General features: G+C 39.2%; 1 protein-coding gene across 1 annotated transcript; it reads left to right on the top strand.

Annotated features, from left to right (window-relative positions):
* The first annotated feature begins 524 nt into the window (after nucleotides 1-524).
* CASP7 (caspase 7) lies at nucleotides 525-22,286 on the top strand. The gene is made up of 7 exons (XM_064716650.1): nucleotides 525-613; nucleotides 1,787-1,899; nucleotides 16,962-17,110; nucleotides 17,967-18,095; nucleotides 18,573-18,748; nucleotides 20,140-20,278; nucleotides 20,807-22,286. The coding sequence occupies exons 2-7, from the start codon at nucleotides 1,787-1,789 to the stop codon at nucleotides 21,028-21,030; spliced, it is 930 nt and encodes a 309-aa protein (XP_064572720.1). The 5' UTR covers nucleotides 525-613; the 3' UTR covers nucleotides 21,031-22,286.
* Nucleotides 22,287-23,029: the final 743 nt, after the last annotated feature.

The following is a 23,029-nucleotide window of genomic DNA, read 5'->3' as shown; positions in this document are numbered from 1 at the left end:
TAGCAGAGATGCAACACGCACAATAATTGGGAGGATAAGGAAATGCCACTGAAGTTTATATAAGGGGGAAAATTCCCTTAGATCTAGACAACCTCGTGTCACCATGAAACTTTCGACTCTTCTTTGGCAGGGGTGTGCCGGAGCACAGCTATTAAAAAGTGATAATTTCGGTTTTGCTGTGATGGGGCCGTCATTACCTGGGGAGCGGGGAGGGCCCGGGGGCCAGGGGGGGACAGGGACGGGGAAAGGGATGGGGACAGGGATGGGGATGGGAGAAGGGTCAGAAATGGGGATGGGAAAAGGGTCAGGGGTGGAGACGGGGACAAGGGTCAGGGATGGGGATGGGAAAAGGGTCAGGGATGGGAACAAGGGTCAGGGATGTGAACGGGAAAAGGGTCAGGATGGGGATGGAACAGGGACAGGGATGGGGACGGGACAGGACAGGGAGCAAGGGTCAGGGATGGGGACGAGAGAAGGGTCAGGGATGGTGACAAGGGTCAGGGAGGGAGCCCGCCCCGCCCCGGCGCCGCCCCGGAGCACCGCCGGCCTCTTTCGTTTTAAGTGTTGCTTTAAGTTTCGCTTTCGCTCCCGCTCGGCCGGACCCAGCGCCAAGGCAAGTCCTGGACCATTCCCAGCCCTTCCCCTGCTCCCCCCGGTCCTCCTGCCCGGCCCCTGCCCTGCTCTCCTCCCTCCGTGCCCGCTCCTCGCTGCCCGGGCGGGCCCCGCACCGCTCCCGGCACCGCGGCCTGCACGCTCCGCTTGCTCTGTGTGTGTGTGTGTGTGTGTGTGTATGTGTGGGTGGGTGTGTGTGTGTGTGTGTGTGTGTGTTTGCCAAAGCCGAGGCTGGACCCGGATTTGGGAGCTGCTCTTGTTCTGGGGGAGCTCCCCAAGCTCTGCCAGGGCCCCGCTCCCTGGCTGGGTAGTGCAGCCATGGAGCCACTGGTGGGCTCTGGGCTGCTGCTGGTACCGGGGTGGTTTTCGATGTAAACGTGTGCTCTTCCCAGTAAATGGGTGATAAAAGCGAATTTAATCTGCCTAACTATGGGAAAGGGGCAGGAATCGGTGCTGATTTTCTGATGAAAGTCTGGAAGCAGAGACCCGATGTTTCAGTCCATCCCACCCTGAGCAGAGGTCCTGCGTGTGCCCTGTGCCTCTGCTGAACTGGCGCTGCTCCTTCTGCTGTGGTTGCCCCATTGCTTAACGATGAAATTAAAACCACCAACAGGAAATACACAGGAGTCTTTCACTTACACGCATCTGACTATGTATATGCAAATGAAAACACTGGAGCCCTTGCTTTCATCCTAACATGCTTCTTTCCAGACCATGGGAAACGATCTGGGAATTACTTGTGTGATGGGGACAGCTCATTGGGGCACATGGCAGGGTACTTGGGATTACCAGGTGCTGGACTTTGATGATCCCAGGGCATCCTTTACAACTCAGAATATTCTATTTTATGATTGTGTTCTATATTCTGTGATCTTTCACCATAGAATTATTTTTGATTTTGCTTTAATATGCATTTTCGAGAGGGATGTTAGTTGAGTTCCTTTTGGTAACTGGCACAAGAAAATAGAGATGACTGAACATGTGCAATGCCACAGCAACTTAGGACCAGAAATACGTAGCCACTCTTTCTTCAGGAAGTATTGTACAACAAAACTGATTAAAACCCTCACGTGTATCTTCTGTAAACCAGACAATAAACAATCTGGTTCACAGAAGTATTTCTAAAATGTCAGTGCTCGCTGAGGGACACTTACATTCCTGTATTTTCTTGTAGATGTCAGAGGATCAGCGTGGTGATCTCCCTGCTGGAGAGGAAGAGGATGAAAATGGCTGTGATGTAGTTGATGCAAGGCCAGACAGACGCAGCAGGTTGTCACTTTTTGGAAAGTAAGTTCCTACTTGTACTCCTGGTTTTGTTGTTTATCAGCTGCCATGGTACCCTTTTAATCAAAGAAACATAAAAAGGCTTGATTTGGTGTTCAGTTTGCCATGTTCACAATGTTATTGATGGCCTGGATGGAAAGATGGTTTATGTTGTATGAATTTAATGTATCCTGTCTGTACCTTAAAGTATTTCTTTCTAATATCCTCTATAGGCAAACCTATAATATCTCCCATAAGTTTTATTTGGCAGCTAAGAGACCACCAAGTTCATTTAGCATCAATTACAGCCCCACATCTTAAACATTGACCTTTGGTGGAGCTGGGAATTGAATATGCCATTAATTATCTGGTTTACTGCACTCAGCTCAGCTAATCTCCAGCATCACTGGAATCCCCTGCTGGCTGTCTAAGTTACTTTAAAGCCTGGATGTGCCATCTAGGCTGTAGCACAAAGAAGCCTCACCAAGTCTAGAGATGTGACCCCTTACAGAACACATTAAAAGCCTTTCATTTTAAAGCATAGTAGTCTCACTGAAGCATAAGCTTGCTTTCATTAAACCAGTGGGAAGCAAGAACTATTTACTGCTCGTCCGTACTCATGAAAACACTGGATAAATATGATTGGAAATGCAAAAGATGAAAAAGGAACATGCAAAGTTTATAAATACTGTTGAATGTCAGAAAATGGTTACTTCATGTTGGATTTGGTGAGATTTTGCAAGAGATATTTGATGCAAAGTCTAATGCATTTACAGAGAGGTTTTGATTTTTTTAATACTGGAAATTTGCATTAAAGTGAACATTGTAATTCAGAGAGTACATGGCTAATATACTTCTGTTTTTGCTGCTTACTCTGTGAGTTTAATAGGGGTAACAAATTTGTGAGAGAAGTGAAGATGCATTTGTATTAGAAGACTCTTGATGTGCTGTTAAGCAAATCACTACTTTCTCTGTCTTATTTTATCATTCCTCAAATATGTTTCTTGATGTGTATGTGTATTATTAATTTTAACAAATAGACAAATGTAACATTTGTTTCTAAATCTTGTCAAATATTTTTTCAAAGATTTCTTTTCAACTTTATAAAATGTGTGTTTTGATATTTGATTTGGTCTTCTTTATAAGAGGTGATATGCTAATACTACTATTAAATTATGTGACTCAAAGTTAATAATTTCCAAAGAAAAGGCAATAATCAGCATTTCTATGACTTTTTTCCCACAAGAAATTTTTCAAATAATTTGGCTATCCATCAGTTTGAAGCATTCATCTTTTGGGAACTCCTTGAAGATGCAATTTGCAACGCTTCTCTTTAGAAGTAAAAAATTGCTCAGATTAAGTATGAGGCAATTGAGAGAATTTAACTTAGATTTTGTAGAAAAAAATTCTTTTGAGATATCTAACAGAGTTTTTTTAAAGAAAGTAGTGATTTCTTAAAGAGGAATGAGTGCTTGACAATTAAGGTGTTTGTCCTACAGAAACAAAAAGCCTTCGGTCTGAAGAAGATAGGGGAGGAATGTGAGAGGATAAAGGAAAATGGGATCTGATCTAAACTGGGATTGTGATAAAGTAGAAAGTGAAGAGAGAATGATCAGTCTTTGTGCCTCACAGGGAATCTAGGGGACATGCAATGAAAAGTCATGCAGTAGGCTTAAAACAAGTGTTAAGATGTAATTTTAACATAGTGCAGAATGTCACTGTAGCCAGGGGATACACACGTGTCAAGATTTTGGGTAAATTCTGAAGAGATTAGATGTGTGTGGAATAAAATTCCAGATGTTAACATCTTTGGTGATGACGGTCCCAAGTCGTCTCTCTGTGAGGATATTCTGTATCCAATTTCTTTTGTTTGCTTTCTTCAGACTCATTCCTAGTCAGTACCAGGGACCAGGCTAGATGTATTTGTACTTGGACCAGTGGGGCTCTCTGTCCTGATTGCCAAAGCTTCATTTTGGCAACATGAAGAAATATATCTTTAATAAGGTGTCCAGAAAGCTTTGGAGTGACTACAATTTTATCAGGGATAAAATCCACCCAGTCTTTTACCAGTTTTGCAGTTCTCTCATTGAAATTCTTCACTGCATTTCATGTACTATTGCGTAACATAAGTTCAATAGGAAAACAAGGAACTTGTGGTGTTACATGAGCACATTAATTTTAATTTGAGAGAACAGAGCACTGAGAAGCCAAATTGAAAGCTGTGCAGACAGACCAGCTGTTTCCAGGACCTTCACAGCTCCAATTTGCCACTCTCTGGCTGTGACTGGAGATCTGCCCTGTCACAGCAGTAGCTAGAAGTAAATTAAAATCTTACTCACTGCAGTTTATGTCTCTCTGAGAAGTCTGTGATGCCAAGGAGGCCACGAGGCTCAGAACAAACCAGGATGGTCAGATTCTTCTGACATCTCAACAATTCGGGGGAATTATCTTCTACATATTTCTTCTCTTTGGAAAAGTGCTAATACTTAGCTAATGTTGGTGAGAAAAACTGTCCGGTGGGGAAAAGAGTTGGAAGAAATTTTGGATTAAATGTGCCAGCCGGGTTTTTATTTAGCCACTAGATGGCAGGAGGGGATTAATTTTGTGTACTGCAAAAAGAGCAAAAAATGGGCTGTGCTGCCGCTGAGCAAAAAGTTTTGTTCCACAAAGCAAATGGTGCACAGGCACATTTTTGGTGCACAGCCTTGCACATTCTGGCAAGGCTGTGCACCAAAAATGTTTAAAACACGTTTAAAGAAAGATTCAGCTAAGGATTTCAAATGTGTATTTTATTTTTTTTAGCTAACTAATAGAGTTTTTCCTATACAAGTTTGGGCTTTTTTACTATACTATGTGTGCTCCTTTGACACTTTCAAGGCTTTAAATATAGTCTTGCTTCTCTTCTCCACAGAATGATTTAATATCTTCATTTAGTATCTTTTGTGTTTTATTGGGGACCTCCATTAGGGAGATTGATGGCAGCAAATGCATTTTAGCATCCAGGAAAGCTAATGTGACATGAAATGGAATAAAATTGCAGTTGCACTTTGTTAAGTAGAGCTAAGATTTCTCTAAATCCTAATTAAAGTCGGTTTTTTTGAAAAGCTGCATCCAGAAATTCCCAAGACTTACATTTGCACTGTCAAAAATCCTGAGTGCTTGTGGGCTTCAGTGAAGGAGCAGTGCAGAAGAGTTTTGTTATGAGTAGTATCTAGGCACCAGTTTTATCCTAATTTAATTGTATAGAACCATTTGTCATCTGGTTACTTTTATCTGCTCCAGCCCTACTGTCTTATTTTATTGTCAATATTCCCCTTCTCATCTGGAAACAGAAAACACAATTTAAATATCTATTAAAAAATCTTTACAAATACTTAATTACAAAAGGAAGTGTGTGATTCTGTGGTGCCCTCAATGCATACACATTATATGGATTGTAAGAAAACCCCACTAAGAAATTTCAGAGGTTTTGTGGGGCTTGTAGTCACCAAGAATATTTTAGCTGTTTAACATTGCAAATCCAAAATATCTGTAAGATATTTATTTCTGTCAAGTCCCACCACTTTAAAGTTTGAGACTTTCGAGTAATTTGGAAATTTCCTGGAAATGCCACCTTCCATAGTTCAGTGGTTGTGATAGTTACATTGTTAAGATATTTACCAGGTTTGTAAATTAGTATTTAGATGAAAAAGATTTATGGATATGTACCTTTTCTTTCCATGTGTACAGTGTTTATTTGGGTTGTAGGACATCAAAGTGAGGAAGCAAAGATGTTACCAAAGGTTGTCTGTTTTAAATGCATGACCCTTGGTCTCAGTACAGCCATATTTCTCAACATAAATATCCTTGTCCTTCAGAGGATAATATTCATTTTTGAGATTCATCCTCAGCTGAACCTCAGGTCTGGAGTTGAAAAGGTGTAGAAAATTGTCTTTGTTTCAGCTTAGCTTTTCTGTTGTTCCTCTGTCTTTTGGGGATCTATCTTGCATCCACTTTTCACAGTATCACATTCATTCTAAATTGGAAGGGACCCAAGGATCATCAAGTCCATCCCATAAGTGCCTGTATGGGCATTACCAACAGCTTATTTTTATATTGGTTTGTAAAAGAAGCTGCTTTTCAGGTAGAACTTTTATGGAGAACAGCTTCACAGTGATGCAGATACTTATGTTCTCCAGAGTTGTCCATTCTCTTACACATTTTTCAGTGTCAGAATATAATAGGCCTTTCAAAATAAATACTGCTAAGAAAAGTATCTCTTTTATCCTTAGATAGACTAAAAATAGCAAGCTACTTTAAAGCAAATAACAGCTGATGAATGATTATCTGAAGTTATGTTCTGGGCTGCAGCTCAGATGTCTGAGCTGACCTCCTGTTTCAGCGTCATGTTTCCTTAATGTCTCGAAGGAAGTCACTGTCACAGATCCAAAATCTGTCACAATATAATTTTAACTTTGTTTGGAGTTTGCTTGTTCTGCTTAGCACAAGGTAAATGTCAAATTCTTTGTGTTCACCTGAAAGCACCAAACATAAAATTTCAAAAATAATTTATAGTTTGGAAAGCTTTCTACAAAAACAATTAAGAAATTGTAACAAAGAAAACAGGGATATTTCATTTTTATGAAATATTTTTACTCTTTTTTAAGTCAGAGGTTGTTCTGGTCTGTTTTGGTTTTGTTTTGTTTGTTTGTTTGTTTGGGGAGTTTGGTGGGGGATTTTTTTGTGTGTATGTGTGTGTGTCTGTGTTTTGGAGGTTTTGCTGTTGTTTTGTTAAAGCAATTTTTGTTAGATCTGGAACTCAGCTTCTGGAGAACACTGCAGGAATATTTAACAATGGGTGGAAACTGTGGCCAGTGCTTGTACTTTCCCTTGGGTGCTTACTGCATTTACCTCATAGGAAAAGCCCAATATCTTGAAATAGTATTTAGTCTATATTACAAGAACTCATTGATTCACAGTCAATATTTGTTTCCAGTCTCCTTGGAGCCTTTTTAATGTGAAGTACAGCAAACACTGTGTTATCCAGGAACTGTATCTGAAGTAATCACAGTCAAGTATCCTAATTAAGTTTTGTAATTAGAGTAGTAATTTATTTCCTTCACTACAACAAACTCTGGGCTGTATCATACAGAATTTGGAGGACAGCTATTTTGTAGGGTGACATTTAAGCTTTCAGAGCAATCCAAACAAATTCAAGCCAAATTTATAATAAACCAAAGCTGTTTGAGGGTAAATATGTCTCGGGATCTTTTGGGTCCCCCCGAGATTGTTGAAAGTCTCTTTTCCCAGCCCGGGTGCTTGAAGAATGAGCCAGAGGTCTTCATTTCCCGGTCTCAAGACTGTTTATTGTTTGTTATCTATAAAATTCTTTCTCCTGCCCTGCTGAGGTCCATCCAGCAGCACAGTTCCAGGCACTCTGCCTGCCCCCAGGGTGGTGGTATGTCTTTATACTAAAAACTACGTGTACAATGTTTACAATTACTTTCCAATACCCATCACCTATGTTAGACAGTGAGCTTCCACTCCAAACCAATCTGTAAGTGCCACCATCACAGCAGAAGATGGAGGCCAAGAAGAGGAAGCAGAAAGGCTGGACATGCCCAGATCCCTCCATCTTGCCTCCTTAACCCCCATACCACAAACCCCAAAATCGGCTTTTTCACCCTGTGATAACTTCACTGTTGTTCTATCTAGACTGTTGTGGCTTGCTGATCTTCATATAAGGCTGGTGATTTGCTCCACAGGTCATAATCAAACCCACAGGTGTTTTGGGCTCCATGCCAGGGCTTTTGAGCCCCCTAGCAGGGCTCTTGGCCATCCTGGACAGCCAGAGGGATGTTCTGGGTTCCCACAAATATGTAGGAAGTAGTTGTATTAGTTAAATATAGAGAGGCTTTGTAAACTATGCATGTTAATTTGCATTATTTTGCTGGAAATATTCATTGTGTGAATATTGCAGCAATGGTGGATCAGGTTTTGACAGAAGAAAGAGGAGAAGTCCGCTGTCCCACCTCCATCCCAAAATCTCTTTTCCTGCACTCTTGCACAGGAGCAGGGATAGAGTGAGTGATGGGAGGGTGTTTTCTGCCTGTCAGCAAAGGTGGCTGTGGCTGCATGAGCTCAGCTGGCAGGGTGCTGGCTCGGGGGCTTTGAATGGCCCCACAGAGCAGAACAGTCCAGCGTGACCCAGCGCTGACACAGGCGAACGCTGGGGCCCGAGCTCACAGAGCATCCTGCTCTCTCTGCAATGCTACCCCAGCATGGTGGGCTCCTAGCAGTGCCACACAGCACCAGACTTGCTCCCCAGCACAGGCTGAAGCTGCTTGCAGATGCAGTGTGGAGTACCATTTGATGATGAGCCAAGGTACTGTGGGATGTTATTTGCCTCCTTCCTTCTCTGGCACCTGTTTGGAAAAATCATGAGTTTATAGCCTAAAACAGTTCTGTTTAGCTAATTCTAGCTCCACTGGCATTTTGCAATTGCTAATCCTTGCCAGAGTGTTCTCTCAGCATTAGTGTTTGGTGGGCTTGCTTTATTTTGAGTCATTTTCCAAGCAATCCATATGTACCTGTTAATTTCTCTTAGTACCTATGGAAGGTAAAAGACCTTTCATCTATTTTTTTTTTTTTTTTGCATATAATTGCCAGTTGCCTATGTACATTGTACTGCCTAGGGTATGATCATGCAAGATTTCAGTTTCCAGAACACCCATGGAAGGTATGGATGTGCAGGTTTTCTAGAAATGTGCAGAAAGCCTTTCAGCAAGCAAAATTCTTTATTTGTAAAAATTTACCTTTTGAATGTTTTTTGGCTGTTATGTTGCCACAATATTGTGAGGCCTGCGTGGCAGATATCATGTAGCTAATTGGGAAGCTGGATCTCAATTACAAAAGTGATGATTGAGAGTTTAGAACTCTGTTTTGCAGGCATCACACCACAAAATCGTCATGTGGATTGTAAGTGAACCCTAAAATATTAAATGCACAAAACTAGGGCACTGCTACCTGTTTCTTTTCATTTTGCTTTTGTCTTTTTTCAACTGCTGTGAAATGTGGACAATATTAGGTATTTGTCTGTTGAAACTTCTTGTCCAAAGTGCAGCTGGCTTAGTCCCAATGCACTTGGTCTGCTTCATTTGTCTATAATAAATTAAATTGCAATTGTGGTTTTGATTTGAATTAGTTAAGGCCATCACTAACACATACTTAAAAAGGCAGGAAGGCATGTTTAGATTAACTATCAGAACTTCAAAAGACATTTACAAAGTATGCCAGAAGTTGTAGTCTGAGGCTTGTTCTTTCAAACAGCTCAACTCTTGCATTATACTGTGAGTTGTTTTGGACTGAGTTTCTCAGTTTTCCAGGTTTTTGGAGAAGATTCTGTCTCCTAATTGGAGATGGATCTGAAACTAAAATGGGACAAAAAAGCTACAAGAGTAGCTTAGGGTCTGAAAAATGTCTTATAATGAAATATTGAAAATGTATCCAGTGTTTCAATTGATGTTAAATAGTCATGCAGGCACTAGCATTGTTCTCTCTTGAGGGAAACTAATGTGTAAGAATCAAAGTTAGGAATTTGCTTCTGGACTGAGATCCACTGTAAACCTCCATGGTGGATGTTTACAATAAGAATGCAAACAATGACTTTACAGTAAGGATGGTTTGTTCAATGCCCTTTCTTTCCAGGAGGCACCTGTCACTAAGCTAACAGTCTAGACATAAACATGGCACAGATGGACAAAATATGAATTTTAAGATTATTCTCCACTTTACTGGGCAGAATCCCAGGGTGTGTCAGTTTGGAAGGGACCACAGTGGCTCCAGAGTTGCCCCTGGGATTGGCTCAGCTGGTTGGAACATGGGGCATCCATCAGGTTTTTTAATTTTTTACTACCCACCCCCTCCCTACAGCCACATGATCTGCAATTGCTTTGTGAAATACCCTTGTTTAGACTTCATTTTGTGATGGAAGAACTGAGACCAAGAAATACAGAGTTACTTTCCCTAAGTTATTCCACAGCAGAAGCACAACTCGTTTTGGTTTGTTTAATACCTTTCATCAAGTTAAATGGGCAAAGCAGAGCTAGCATGTGGTCTTAATAAATATATTTTATTCTCTGTTGTACTCTCAGATGTGGTATTAAAAAATGTAGGGAAATGCCAGGATTTCTTTAAGTAAATTGAAGAGGTTTATTTTGCAAACTTTCTGTGAAATCTCTTACACTACTGTTTCATGTGTCATATCAAGAACAAAAGTACTTTTTTAGCATGACATTATTTGTTTTGGATGAATGAACTCAGTCCAGTGTTGGAAAGAATTTTTTTAATGATAGCTTAGGTCCTTCCCAGCTCTAGTATTATCTTGATAGGTTCAAGGAAATAATCACATTGTTTACCTAACTCCTTTCTTTTGATATTGCTACAGCAATATTTTCTGTTCAAAATTACTGTGTTTACCATTATTTGAAGGGCCTGAGACATGAGTTTCCAGATGAACAAGGGGCACTGTCCTAGTTGGTTCCTAACTTCAGGTTAATTCAAAGAAAAGGCTTTGCCTCTGTTGGCTTTGTCTAGTCAGCTGACAATGATTCCAAAGATGCCCTTAAGAGGTCATGAACTAATGGGCAGTTCAAAAAGATGCTGAAGGCTGATTAATTCCTGTGGGCCTGTTCTTGATAGAATTTACAATAATTATTTTATTGCCTGAGCAGTCCTGTTGCTCCCAGGAGGAAAGTGGAGTGGGTTTGTTGGGGGCTGTGGTGTTCCAGGAGGCACCCTGGCCATTTCCCTTCATTCCAACCATTCCCAAAAATTACTTCCAAAGTTCAGACACTTCAGCAAAGCAATATATAAATAGGCAAGGGTAGCACAGAGTTCAAATATCATGAATAAATATGAACTTCGGACTCCAGTATTATCAGCTTAGCATGTTTTACTGAAATTTTGAATTTCTTTAACAGATGAAACGAGATCCTGACAGGGAACAGAAATCTAGGAACACTGGTGTTTTGTGTGTGGTATTGTGTTTATGTTTGCTATTCTAAATTGCAGCTGTCAGTTTTCATGCCTTTTGTGTAGGACATCTGTGTGCCATGGTAAGCAATGTAGGTGAAATAATGTTTAAATGCCTTTTTGGGGAACTTCTATGTGCAGTTTTGTAGGATCACTTTTCTTCTCTCTGCTAAAGGAAGACTTTCTATTGTGTGGAAAATATCCTGACTTTAATATTAGAAATTTTTTTTCAGTTTTCTTTTGACATCTATCTGGCATATATTTTAAAATAACCTTCTAAAGACTGGTGATTTTGTTGGTGCTCGTCTATCAAAGTCAGCAGTCCTTTGCTAACATTTGCTAATAGGGAAATTGAAAGTATGCAATGCTTACTTGAACTTCCTGCTATTCACTTAGTATTGCCCCTTTTTCCTCAGGAAACTTCTGTTTCAGCTCTTCAGCTTTTTCTTTCAGTTTCTCTCATGGCACATAATTTGCAAGCCTGAGTATGCACTTTCAAATGCACTGTAATACAGTTTTAGTATTTAGTCTAGACCTTGTGGTTTAGTCTTTGTCCCATAAAATTTATGTTTCTGATTTTTAACAGTAAAGGAATATTCATTTTTATGAAAGATAATTCAAGTAGTGACACACTGTTCTTGTCCAGAAATCTTGCTGTTCTGCCAGCCTAATGCAATATTAATGGGAAAAGGCAGCAGGATAATCTGTTATTTGTATGCAGTTCTAAATCTGTGTGACACTACCAAAACAGAGCTGACAAAGAACAAAGAGTGTGGCTTAGAGAACTCAAGATCTAAAAAGCTCTAGTCAGGTTTAACAAGTGTTTTTGGCTTGATATTGCCCACAGGGTTCAATAAAAAAAATTCAAAGTAGGGAGAGTGTACAGTAATTAGAGATGTATTAAATACAGTGAAATTAGACTGGATAAAGGTATTAAAGCTGAAGAAAAGTGTTAAAGCTGGTAGTTTGAAGAGAAGTTTTTGTAGGCGATCCTAATGCATGATCATCAGAAAGCATCAAAAGTATGAATTATGGAGCCCACACCAGACCACTGATTATTGAGGCTAAGATAGAAACATAGAACAAAATATTGAACCTTGTTTTGGCTTATTTATAAATTCTGTTTCCTGTTCAGTTTTTTTTTAATGAATAAACCTAAATTGATCTCCAGCACACTCAGTTTTACTGCACATAGCTTAGTGATGCCTTCTGCATTCAAACACAATTGTATTTGCATTTTCATTGTTTTCTGTCTATCCTTTCACTGTCTTTTTAAATAAATAAGTCCAGTCCAGGATTTTTCCCCAGGAGAGCAAACAGCATTTGTGATGAGCAGTAGTCACAAACATAATTCATATTGTGCATGCAACAATGGAAGGAGAGTGGGAGTTTTTAGGCAGAAAGGGCAACACAGCTACACAAACTGCGTGAAAATAAATCAGCAATATAGGATTTGTAAGTCTCTTTAGAGGCCTTAGAACTAATGCACTGTCCCATTTATTCCACAATACTGTAACTTAATGGGAAACTTCTTCAAATGAAGCCTGTAGAGAGTCCCCAAATGTCAAAAGTCCTAAGGGAAACATATCAGTGGTTTGTAATTGATTAAAGAGCGTTGCAACTTAAGACACCTTGCATCCCACATCACTTAAGGGTATGAAAGTTCTGGTGGGTGTCAGTGGAGAAAATGTTTATACTGTCCACTGCTTTGAACCTGCCCAGACTCAACAGAAAAGCTGAGAGTGTGACAGAAACTAGAATAAAAATATTCACCAATGCCAGAAAAGCATTTGGACTCCAGAAGGTGTCCTGAAGTGATGTGTTTTGCAAAGACACCATGTTTTCAAGGGCAGATTTTCTTTTTATTGGAAACATGTTATCAGTTATTCAAAAATTATATTGCACATTGTATAAAAGAAGGAAACCAGAGTAAAACTCTCAATGTTTTGAGATATTCCTTTTCAAGGAAAGTCAAAGTTTACTGAACTGATAGAGCAAAGTAAGACACAGTTCTCTCCTTTTGTGGGTTTACTTCAAATAGAAGTGAATGGAATCAGTGTGGCCTTTTCCACCCAACTCTGAATGTCAGCTCCCTTAAATTAAATAGTGTAGAATTGTAGAGTTTTTTTAATCTGCCTACATTTTTCAGCACACCAGCAAAAGGCCCTAATTTTCCTGGGGGAGAAGGGGACTATAGCTTTTTTTAAAAACCTAGATATCTCTCTGTAATACCATTTTTAGAGCTTATTTTGAACAACTCTCCCTGGCCTTTGTCCTGTACATGGATTCTTAAATGTTGGTATGTCACACTTTTATATGGTAGCAGCAGGAATTGAGGAAGGTGCCAGTATGAAGGAAGTCAAAGGAGAGAAAATCACAGCTGCTAAGAGACACTGCTTTATTTTTTCTAAATAATCTTCAGGTATAGTTAAATGTTGCTGGTGATATTTTTATCCTTAAATCTTGAACCATATTGAAACAATAATTTATTCCAAGTATAAGAGAAAAGAAGGTTTGTTGTGATTAGTACCAATCCTTTATATGATCAAGTCCACTGCTTGTGCAAAGGAGGTATCTCCATTGATTTTGGCAGAATTTTAGCCACTCCTGTTGTTAAAACACTTTACTACTATTTAAAAGTTCAGTAACAAAATTATAAATAGAATAGATAACTTTAGTTTTATGTTTGAAAAGTGAGAAGTTGATAATAATGATTTTCTCAGGGTTGCTACTGACTGAGTCTAGACTTGCTGAAATCACATTCCCAAATATGCTGTTGGCAAGGCTGAGACATGGTGAGGGTGAAAATGTGCAGCTATATGAGAGTGCCAGAGTGGAGTTTCATTTTTTCTGAACTTTTGACCAAAGGGAGAAAACATGAAATACATGACAGCAATAATGGGGAGAATATTTCTGTATAATGGAACGATCAGTGACTACTAATGGTGTGAGGAATAAAGGTTCAGCTGTAATTAAGACCTGAAGAATGAGTAAACAGTCGTGAAATTCAACTTTCTGTTTAGTTCAGGCAAGTTTGAATCCCAAAAGAGGTAAATTAAAGTCACTAGATGTCGGAGAAGCAGAAACAAATCAAGCAGAGGGCACATAGTTTAAAACATTTTATAACAGCATATAACTAATCAGTGGAAACCCTTTTGGAGAATACAGTAATTAGAAAGCTTAGTAAAAGCAGCAGGAAACATTTATACTAGCTGCTGTCCAGTTCAAAGTTCAGAAAAAAGATATAAGCCTTCAATCATAAGTCTGCCTGTCACTGACAGGAGATTTCCCTTGAGGCCTGATTATTACTTATTCATAACTTTATTAGTTATCATTACAAGGTCTGATTTAGCATGTTGAACATGAAAAGTTGGGCATTGTGCTGTCAGTGTAATCCAGTCAGGCAGTTCCCATATTGCGCTTGGTTGGCACAGGAACCAGAATCTTGTCTGGACTGCAGCTCCAGGCTCAGTGCAACCCACAGCCTTTGCTCCCTTATTTATTCACTTGGGACTGATGCCAGAAGATTTCTGGAACTTTTTATTGTCTGCCAGTAAGGAAGTGATGGGCGTGCCCATGCTGTGGGGTTTTGGGTGTCTCATTAACCTGGGAGGAATCACTGGAGTGAAACCACAGTGTCCTGTGGAAGGGAATGGGGAAATGAGCTGCCAGGGCTTGTCTGTGGTGTTTGCCATTGACTGGCGCAGAGCTGCTGGCTGCCCCTGAGAATTCCAGCAGCAGGAATTACATCCCTTAAACTCACGAGTGTTTCTGCATGAATGAGTGCAAACTATTGGCCTTGGGAGTGAGGTGGTTTCAGAGAAGTTGTGTGGCTGCATTGCTGTGCCACTTAACCCTTGCTGCTGTTTTCAGTGGGGCTTTTTGTGGGGTAACGTGGCTGCCTCATTTCTGGGCTGGATTAGGTCACTTCCAGCATTTTAGAAGAGCAAACAATGCTAACATGATACTGCTCAAATGTGTCCATCCCTGAGTGCTGACAGCTCTTCATGGGTTGGACATAAACAGAAATGTGTGCACAATCCCCTTGAAAATCTCCTGTTGTCTATAACAGCCACTGTTGTTTGAATGACTTTTTCAGGAAATCACTGAAGCCAGATAAATCTGTAGAAACTGAGCCTGTGGGCTGAGGTAATGTCTCTTCATGGACATAAGTGGTTTATTGTTGTTCTGAAATTTCTTTTTCTGTCTTTCACAAAGAACTGTCTGGTGAAGGAGAATGAGGGGCAATTTTAGGTTAAAATAAGAATCCAAAATCTCTTTGAAAGTCAAATGTAATATCAGCATCATAGAGTTCTGATTGATTCTTTAAAAGAAATGGTTAAGAATTGGTTAAGACTTTTTCTGGAGGCAAAACATATTTAATTATTGCTTCCAGAGCCCTCAAGAAGCATATGCAAGGAGAATATCCATACTTGCAATTTATCAGGAAAAAAAAAACCCTGTACTTCCAGACATAATCCTCAAGTAGATATGGTTCAATATCTTGTTTTTCAGTCTCTAAGGGAAGTCTAAAAGAGGACATGATATTAAGATGGTCACATGTGAAAAGAGTATAATGGAAGCCTGCCAGGTGCAGCTATTTAATTTGGCCCTTTATAATAGAATGTGACGGCACTCAAAGATAAGAAGCTGTTTTGAAATTGAATTGCAGTAGCATTTATACATGATGAATCATTTAAAGAAGGTTTATTATAGATTCCAATTGGTCTTGTCCTTTAGTAATAAAAAAGAGGACACTTAAAGCTAAACCATTGTTAAATCAGGCAGGTAAGAAAATAGATTACCTGAACAACATTTAATCAATTCATAGCAATCTCATGTCTACAGGTTATTATTGAAGCAAATAAATTAGTATTTCTTTAGGAAGATGTCAGGATGAGAATAGTGAAAGTACTTAAATTAATTGAGGTTATAGGAAAAATTTAATGTTATAACCATTATTATACAATTCTTTGTGCTGTGAAGGTAGTTTGTTTTCCTCTCAGACATCAGCACTAGATACTATTGGAAGCTGGATGCTGGAACAAATAAGAGAGATGCCAATAACAACTTCTGCCCTTTCTGAGCATTGTTTTTAAGTGGGCTCCAAAGCTTGCTTATAATTCTGGGATTGAATCAGACTCCTTACAGGCTCTTACTGCTTTCGGTTTTGCTTGAGGAAATCTCAACCACACCTGAAGCCCCCTGCTTGGACCACAAAGTCCACATGTAAAAGCAACTACACCTCATACTTGTGGTGTGCATGCTGGCTGTAATTGATTTGGTATTCATACGTTATTTAGATTAAATTTGTGAGTAATGTCTGTGCTACCCCATGGCATCTCTTTCTAATCCAGTGTAAGGCTCCAGTACACAGCAAAAAGATCAGTACCAGAAAAGATTTATTAATATAACCCATTAACATCATTATTTTAATGGTTTGATTTGTTTTTTCTTAGGTTTTATTTGACAATGTTCAGGGATCAATGATTACATTGAAATGTGCTTGGGTCTTTGCATAGATTCAGACTGCTGTTTGGCAGACCAAATTAACACATGACTTGTTCACATCTGTAACCTTTTTCAGTAGAAACTACCTACTTCTTAGTCTTAATCTGCACAAAATGTAGGGATGATGGTGATTAAGTAAACAAATCACACAGTTGGGTAAACTGCATATCTTCATGTTCCTGGAATGGCTACTGAGGGAAATGTGTCTGTCCTTACAATAATGACTTACAGTAAAAGTAAAATATGTCCAGAAGCAGTTTGCAAAAGGTTGCTGGCAGCCTCACTTCATGCAGGCCATTGGTTTTATCTCTGGGTCAGGATCTGTGTCCTGCTCTTGGCTGCAGTTCACTCCAGAGTTATTTCACCTCATCAGGATCCATCTGCACACAATAATCACTTCATGGAAATCACGAGATCTTTATCCCTCAATCCAAAATGTAAATGAAGAAAACAAATATTGGAGAAGGAGAAACACTGGGCAGGGCTGCACGAGTGGTTTGAATTACAGTAAATAGGCCATGCATGTGACTGGTCACTAACAATAATTTCATTTGGTTCACTAGAAAAAAGAAGAATGGAGAAGAAGAGCAGCCAAAGCCCTCTCTCAGTAATCAATACCGAATTGTTACACCCACATTCCAGTATAATATGGATTACAAGAAAGTTGGCAAATGTATTATTATAAACAACAAAAATTTTGAAGACAAAACAGGTAATGTTCTTTCTTTGATTATAGACCATAGAATTGTTATACTTTTTTATTTTTATAATTATACTTTAATCAATAAGTATTCCATTTTTAGGACATGATATTTTAATGAATGTTTTTATCTTTTTTTGATAAATAGTTGTTCCTAAAACTTTTTCTGTTCTCTAACACCAATGTTAGAGTGGCTCTTTTCAACATCTTTTCAGTATATGTCTCAAACACCATGTCTCCTTGCTGTACCAACTTCAAACTAAATCTTTGTTCCAGAGTTTAAAACTATGTTGTTAAAATTTGAACTTTGGCATCTGCAACCCATGTTATAAATTCCCTGAGCTGCAGCTGAGCTACAAAAGCTAATATCTGTAGGTGTGCTCGGTTCACACTCCTGCATTCAGCTTTCCAGACCACATGTGGTTTCAAGGTAGACAAATACTTGTGTTATAATCAGGTTTGTAGGATTTTTCCTGTACACTTGGCAAACACAGTAAGTTGTTTTCCCCAAAGATTCTGTGTCAGTTCCTTTTACTGGGTATAATAGGGACACTTTTCAGCAGGTTTTCTGTGGGATGCTTTGTGCCTGCATAACCAAAAGGAGCTGGATCCTCCTTAGAGCTCCTGTGTTGCAAGGTGCTGGGGGCACGCCAGCATTTTTCAGGATAAGACGTGTTAACACTGAACATTGCCTTGTTTTTAACATCTCACAATTTGTTCTCCATGCTGCTAGAGGATTATTTTAAAAACATGTCACCAAGACATTGTTTAATTTTATCAATGATAAACTTAAACATTTGCCTTTGAGCATGTGAATCACTTTGGGTTGTGTAATGTGCAGTCAACCATGTTCTTTGTTTCCTGGCAGGAATGGGCACACGCAATGGCACTGACAAAGATGCTGGAGACCTTGCTAAGAGCTTTAAAAACTTGGGCTTTGAGGTTGATATACACCATGACCGAAGCCGTGATGATATGGAAAAATTACTAAAGAAAGGTAGAAATTTAGAATTGGAGAATAATTTAGGGGGTAACAGACCTTTGGAAGTCACTGAATCTACTCCCTGCTTACAGCAGGTTAAATGAGAGCAGATTGCTTAGGCCCCACACATACAGTTTTCTGTATGGAACGATTTGTTTTCTGAATGGACTGGGCTTAATTCCCCACCTCATCCCCCAGCATCAATTCAGAAATGCACGGTGTTCTTGTGGAGCACTTGTCCTGTGTATTAGCTGAAGAGCCTTCATATTAGGTAAGGGGTGCAGCCTGTTGATTCCAGTGGGCTAAACTCTGAGTCAAGTGAAGGATGCATCCATGTACTCAAGGTACTCACCACATTGTAAAAGATGATCCTCTCCTCATGCCTGACAGTAGGAGCCCAGTGTATATTTAGCTTCAGAAAAATATGTTTGCTAAATATAATTTCCGTTTAAAACGTGGCTTCCTCTTGACTCAGAGTTGTTTGCCTTGCAGCTGCTGAGGAGAACCACAGTGATGCTGCCTGCTTTGCCTGCATCCTCCTGAGCCATGGGGAAGAAGGGCTCATCTATGGCACAGATGGACCCATGGCTATCAAGAGTCTGACTGCCCTGTTCAGAGGAGACAAGTGCAAAAGCCTTATAGGCAAACCCAAACTGTTTTTCATTCAGGTAATAGTCCTGAGGTGAATGCAGTGTCCTACTGCTGCAGCAGGGAAAACATGCTCTCTAGGTTGTCTGCCCTAGAAAAACCCTGTAGCTTGACTTACTGTGTTGCTGGAGGTTTGTGAAAAAATGTGTTGACAGAAGTTGTCTGTGGGTCAAATTATTGTTTGTTTTTAAAAGATAATTTATATACGAGATTCACAGGTGTAAATAATATTTTCATTGTAATTTTCTACATGTTTTTTTTTGGTAATACATGAACTTCAAAGTGAAAAGATAAACTCACTTTTCTGCAGACAAAGCTAAGGGCAGTACCTGATTTTCCATAGTAGTAATGCTGTCCAGGTCTCTTTGAATTAAGGCTCTGACTCTACAAATCACTGCTTAAAGAAACACTTTTCTTTCCCTCAGTAGCCCAAAGATTTATATTGCATTTTTAAACTAGCATGTAATTAATTGTACTAGTTAATACAATTATTAGGTAATGTATTAATTGTATTAGTTAAACTTTTAAAGACAACTGTTTCAAACAGCAGTAACTGACATATCATGGGTCTGAATTCTCTTTTTTACATTATACATAGTATTATTTACATACATGAATTGCAGCAGATGTGGTTTTCCCTAGGCTATTCCATCAATTAATCCTCATCCTCAAAGTGAAAACTGTTTTAGACTCTTCATACTACTGAAGTGATGTTTCTTCTAATTACACTTTTGAAATGGTTGCTTTATAGACTTTAAAATTATCTTAATAAAGGCAATCAGCCCTCTTACATAAGCCAGTCAGGCTTGTTCTTTTGCAAGAGCTGTCAGTCAGAGCTACTGATCAAGAGCTGAAAATTACCCACCAGGACCATTGTCCCAGTGTGCCCTTTAGCTAAACCCATGATTAAGAGAAAATTAAGAATCAAAGAGATAAAGGGAATAATATTAAAAACACAATACACTCATAATGAGTGGTCAAGCACTAGACCACATTGTCCACACTGTAGAGTCTCCACCTGCAGAGTCCACGGCCAAGAAATTGTCCTAAAGTCCCACTGGACACAGCATTATGTAATAATTGGGTGCTGAGAATGACTCTAGACTGGTAAAATTAACCAGGGTTAGAATAAATCAGTGCTGACATGGCACTTGTTGGCAGACAGCTGAGATTGAGGCACAGCCTCAACACCTTTGCCTCCCTCTCCTTACAGGATGTATATTTCTCAAAGGGTAAGCTAGTAACTTTGTCACTGATCAATTAGATATCCCCCAGAATTGCATCTCTGCTTTTAATACATTCAAAGTACTGCCTAGAACTGAATCCAGTAAAAAACTTTGATGAATACCAATTGTTATAACGCCTTGTTTCTGCTTTCTGGAAACATTCTATTTATATTCTCTGCTTTCAGGCCTGCAGAGGCTCTGAATTTGATGAAGGAATACAAACTGACTCTGGACCTGCCAATGACACCCTGGAGACAGATGCCAACCCAAGATACAAAATCCCAGTAGAAGCAGATTTTCTGTTTGCTTATTCTACAGTGCCAGGTAAGGAAAAGGAGGTCAAGATGGGGGTGGAAGCCTGAAAACTCACCATCCATACTGGCTGGATTGGAGATGGACCCCCTCATGGTACATTGTGCACTGATGGATAAAACACAAAGGCTCGGTGTACATTGGGTATCCACCCCTTCTACACTGGGTGCAGAGGAAAAGAGAGATTACAGATGGCAAAGGCTGAAGGATTCCCTGTGTTCTGGGAATCTTGCACTTCCATGTCCTGGAGTGCTGAATGTGTGATGATGGCAGGAAGAGGAATAGTTACCACACAATACTTAATCTCAGAGAGGAAACCTGTGTAATTTTACTTCTTGTAGATTCCCTAATGCCAAAATGTAGAATGTCACTTAAGCAGTGTAAGGTTTGGAGAGTTAATACACATTATTCTGAGCTTTAATGAAGTAGGATGTGTAACACAGCCATTAAGAGCTCAGCTTTCAGTGTGTGCATTGTCAATCTTTCACACAAAACAGCAAAAATCACTCCCTGTATTTTCTTCCTCGTCTTTCCTGTCAGGTTATTACTCCTGGAGGAATCCTGGAAGAGGCTCCTGGTTTGTGCAGTCTCTGTGCTCTGTGCTGAACGAGCATGGGAAGCAGCTTGAGATCATGCAGATCCTCACCCGGGTCAACTACGTGGTGGCCACCAACTTCGAGTCGCAGTCGGACGATCCGCGCTTCAGCGAGAAGAAGCAGATCCCCTGCGTGGTCTCCATGCTCACCAAGGAGCTCTACTTCTGACTGGGCTCTTCAGTGCAGCCCCTGGTGGAAGGCCAGGCTGTGGTTTTGGGTGGACATGTGGTTGTGGACAGGAGTAACATGTTTTTAATAACAGACATGTGGTAACACAAGATTTTTGTGTAAGATGGGGTATCTGATGGATGGAGAATATGCAATATTTTAAAGAAGCTGTGGGCCAGCCTGACAGCTATCATTAATTATTGTGTCTTGATTTCTCTTAGTGTGGCTGTCATGGTTTATGGCTACTGAAGATGTTTTTTCCCAGAAAGCAGTTGTAAATTAAGAATAAAACCAAAAACATCTCATGACTCCTTCTTGTTTACTGCTAGCTCATGGAACCATAATCTCCTTGGAAATTTCCAAAGACCACCATATTATGGGTATGTCCAGTAATATAACAGTTTGTAGTATTTAAAAGGGTGTTTCTTAGTCTAATATATTCATTTCCTTTTAATGGACATTATTCATGAAGGCTAATGGTTGCTCTGTGCTCAATCTAGAAGTCAGTTTACTTAGTCATCATTCTAGCATAAAATGAATGTATAAAAAATCAATATTTTTACATCATTACCTGAACAGTATAGGAATGTAACAAATAGAACAATCAAAATTAAAATCTTTGTGAAAGACTGGCAAATTTTACTTAGATGGAACCATATTAAAGTGCCTTTGTAAAGATATTTTGCCTTGCAAATGACAATTGACTGAGAGAACAACCTGAAATGGTGGTATTGCATTTCTTCTGCTTGCAGAAATAAAAATGTCTGCTTCATGATTCAAAAGTTAATGGCAAGGCTTTAAAACATTAAAATTTAATGTTAAAATGGTAGAATTATATTTTCCAATGACAAATGTATGTTTAGATTTAACTTCTAGTTGCCAAAACTGGAAATGGCTACTTGAATCAGAAACCAGAAGTGCCTTCTTAGTTACTGTACGGTCTTGATTTTGTGTTTTAGAGTTTTGTTGGTGATCTTTATATTTCTACTTTTTATATTTCCTTTAGTTGGTAGATAGGTAAAAAAAAAGTAAGTTTAATGATTTGTTTAAACTGATAAAGAATTAGTTGTTCACCCTTTTCCCAGTTAATGTACTCTATGCTCCTTGCAATCTTCTGAGAAAATGAAAACCAAGTTAGCAAATTGTTAAGTTTATTTTCTTACAAATACTGTGAAATAGTGAGACATATATTTTTTTCATAAGTCAAATTTACAGTTGTTTGATTTAAATAAATGATGATTTATGGAAGTATTGAGCATTACATCAATAAAGGCCTTTTTTAAAAAATTTCTTCTGTATATCTGCATGTTTGTCATTTGATCTGGTAAAACAAAAACCAACCAAGATATGTCCCAGTCCTTTTCTCTTTAAGGAATGCAGGTGGTCTCTGGCATCTTTTCATGAGGAGGTTTACAGTGTGAGGGGAGAGGTAGATTAGGGAAGTGATTTGGCATTGGGTGACTTGGGTTGGACAGGCCACGTCCTCTCTTGGAGTAAACCAAAGGTAGTGGAAGTATTTTATTGGAAATACCATGTTCCTTTATGCATCTTGCCTTTATGCAGTAAATTGTACAGTGCTCTAGCAGTGCGTGTGAAAGTGTTCTCCTTGATCCTTCTGCTCCATCTTAAGCTATTTTCTGGAATTAAGGATGTTCCTGGTTTACCATGGCCAGCCAGCATTTCAGTATTTGTTACTTCTCTAGAGGATCTTTCATGTCTTTATGGTTCATTAGTGTTTATTTGCTTGAGGTCTAGCCTGTTTTGTAATTTCTGTGAACAATATTCCCCTGTTTCAGAACTTCAGTTCCGATATATGAGCTATAGAAAGATCAGCATTAAATACCTGAATACACTGCCTGAGAGGAATGTAACATGGAAAGGTTAACTTAGAGAAGAAGTGAAAGAGAGAAAAACATCCCCTTGTGTGAGGATCAGGATCTCTGCTAGATAAAGCATTGCTTTAGATCATGTCCAGATAAAATTAATATTATTTAAAAAG

The sequence above is a fragment of the Zonotrichia leucophrys genome, chromosome 6 (assembly GCF_028769735.1).
Source record: "Zonotrichia leucophrys gambelii isolate GWCS_2022_RI chromosome 6, RI_Zleu_2.0, whole genome shotgun sequence".
Lineage (NCBI taxonomy): Eukaryota > Metazoa > Chordata > Aves > Passeriformes > Passerellidae > Zonotrichia > Zonotrichia leucophrys.
This window is presented reverse-complemented; position numbering and strand designations above follow the sequence as displayed.

Excerpts from the sequence above, each read along its gene's own strand:
- CASP7 (XM_064716650.1), top strand. The coding sequence starts at position 1,787 with ATGTCAGAGGATCAGCGTGGTGATCTCCCTGCTGGAGAGGAAGAGGAT. Across the intron at positions 17,111-17,966 it reads AAATTTTGAAGACAAAACAG|GAATGGGCACACGCAATGGC; the intron begins GTAATGTTCTTT and ends GTTTCCTGGCAG. Across the intron at positions 18,749-20,139 it reads CCAAACTGTTTTTCATTCAG|GCCTGCAGAGGCTCTGAATT; the intron begins GTAATAGTCCTG and ends CTCTGCTTTCAG.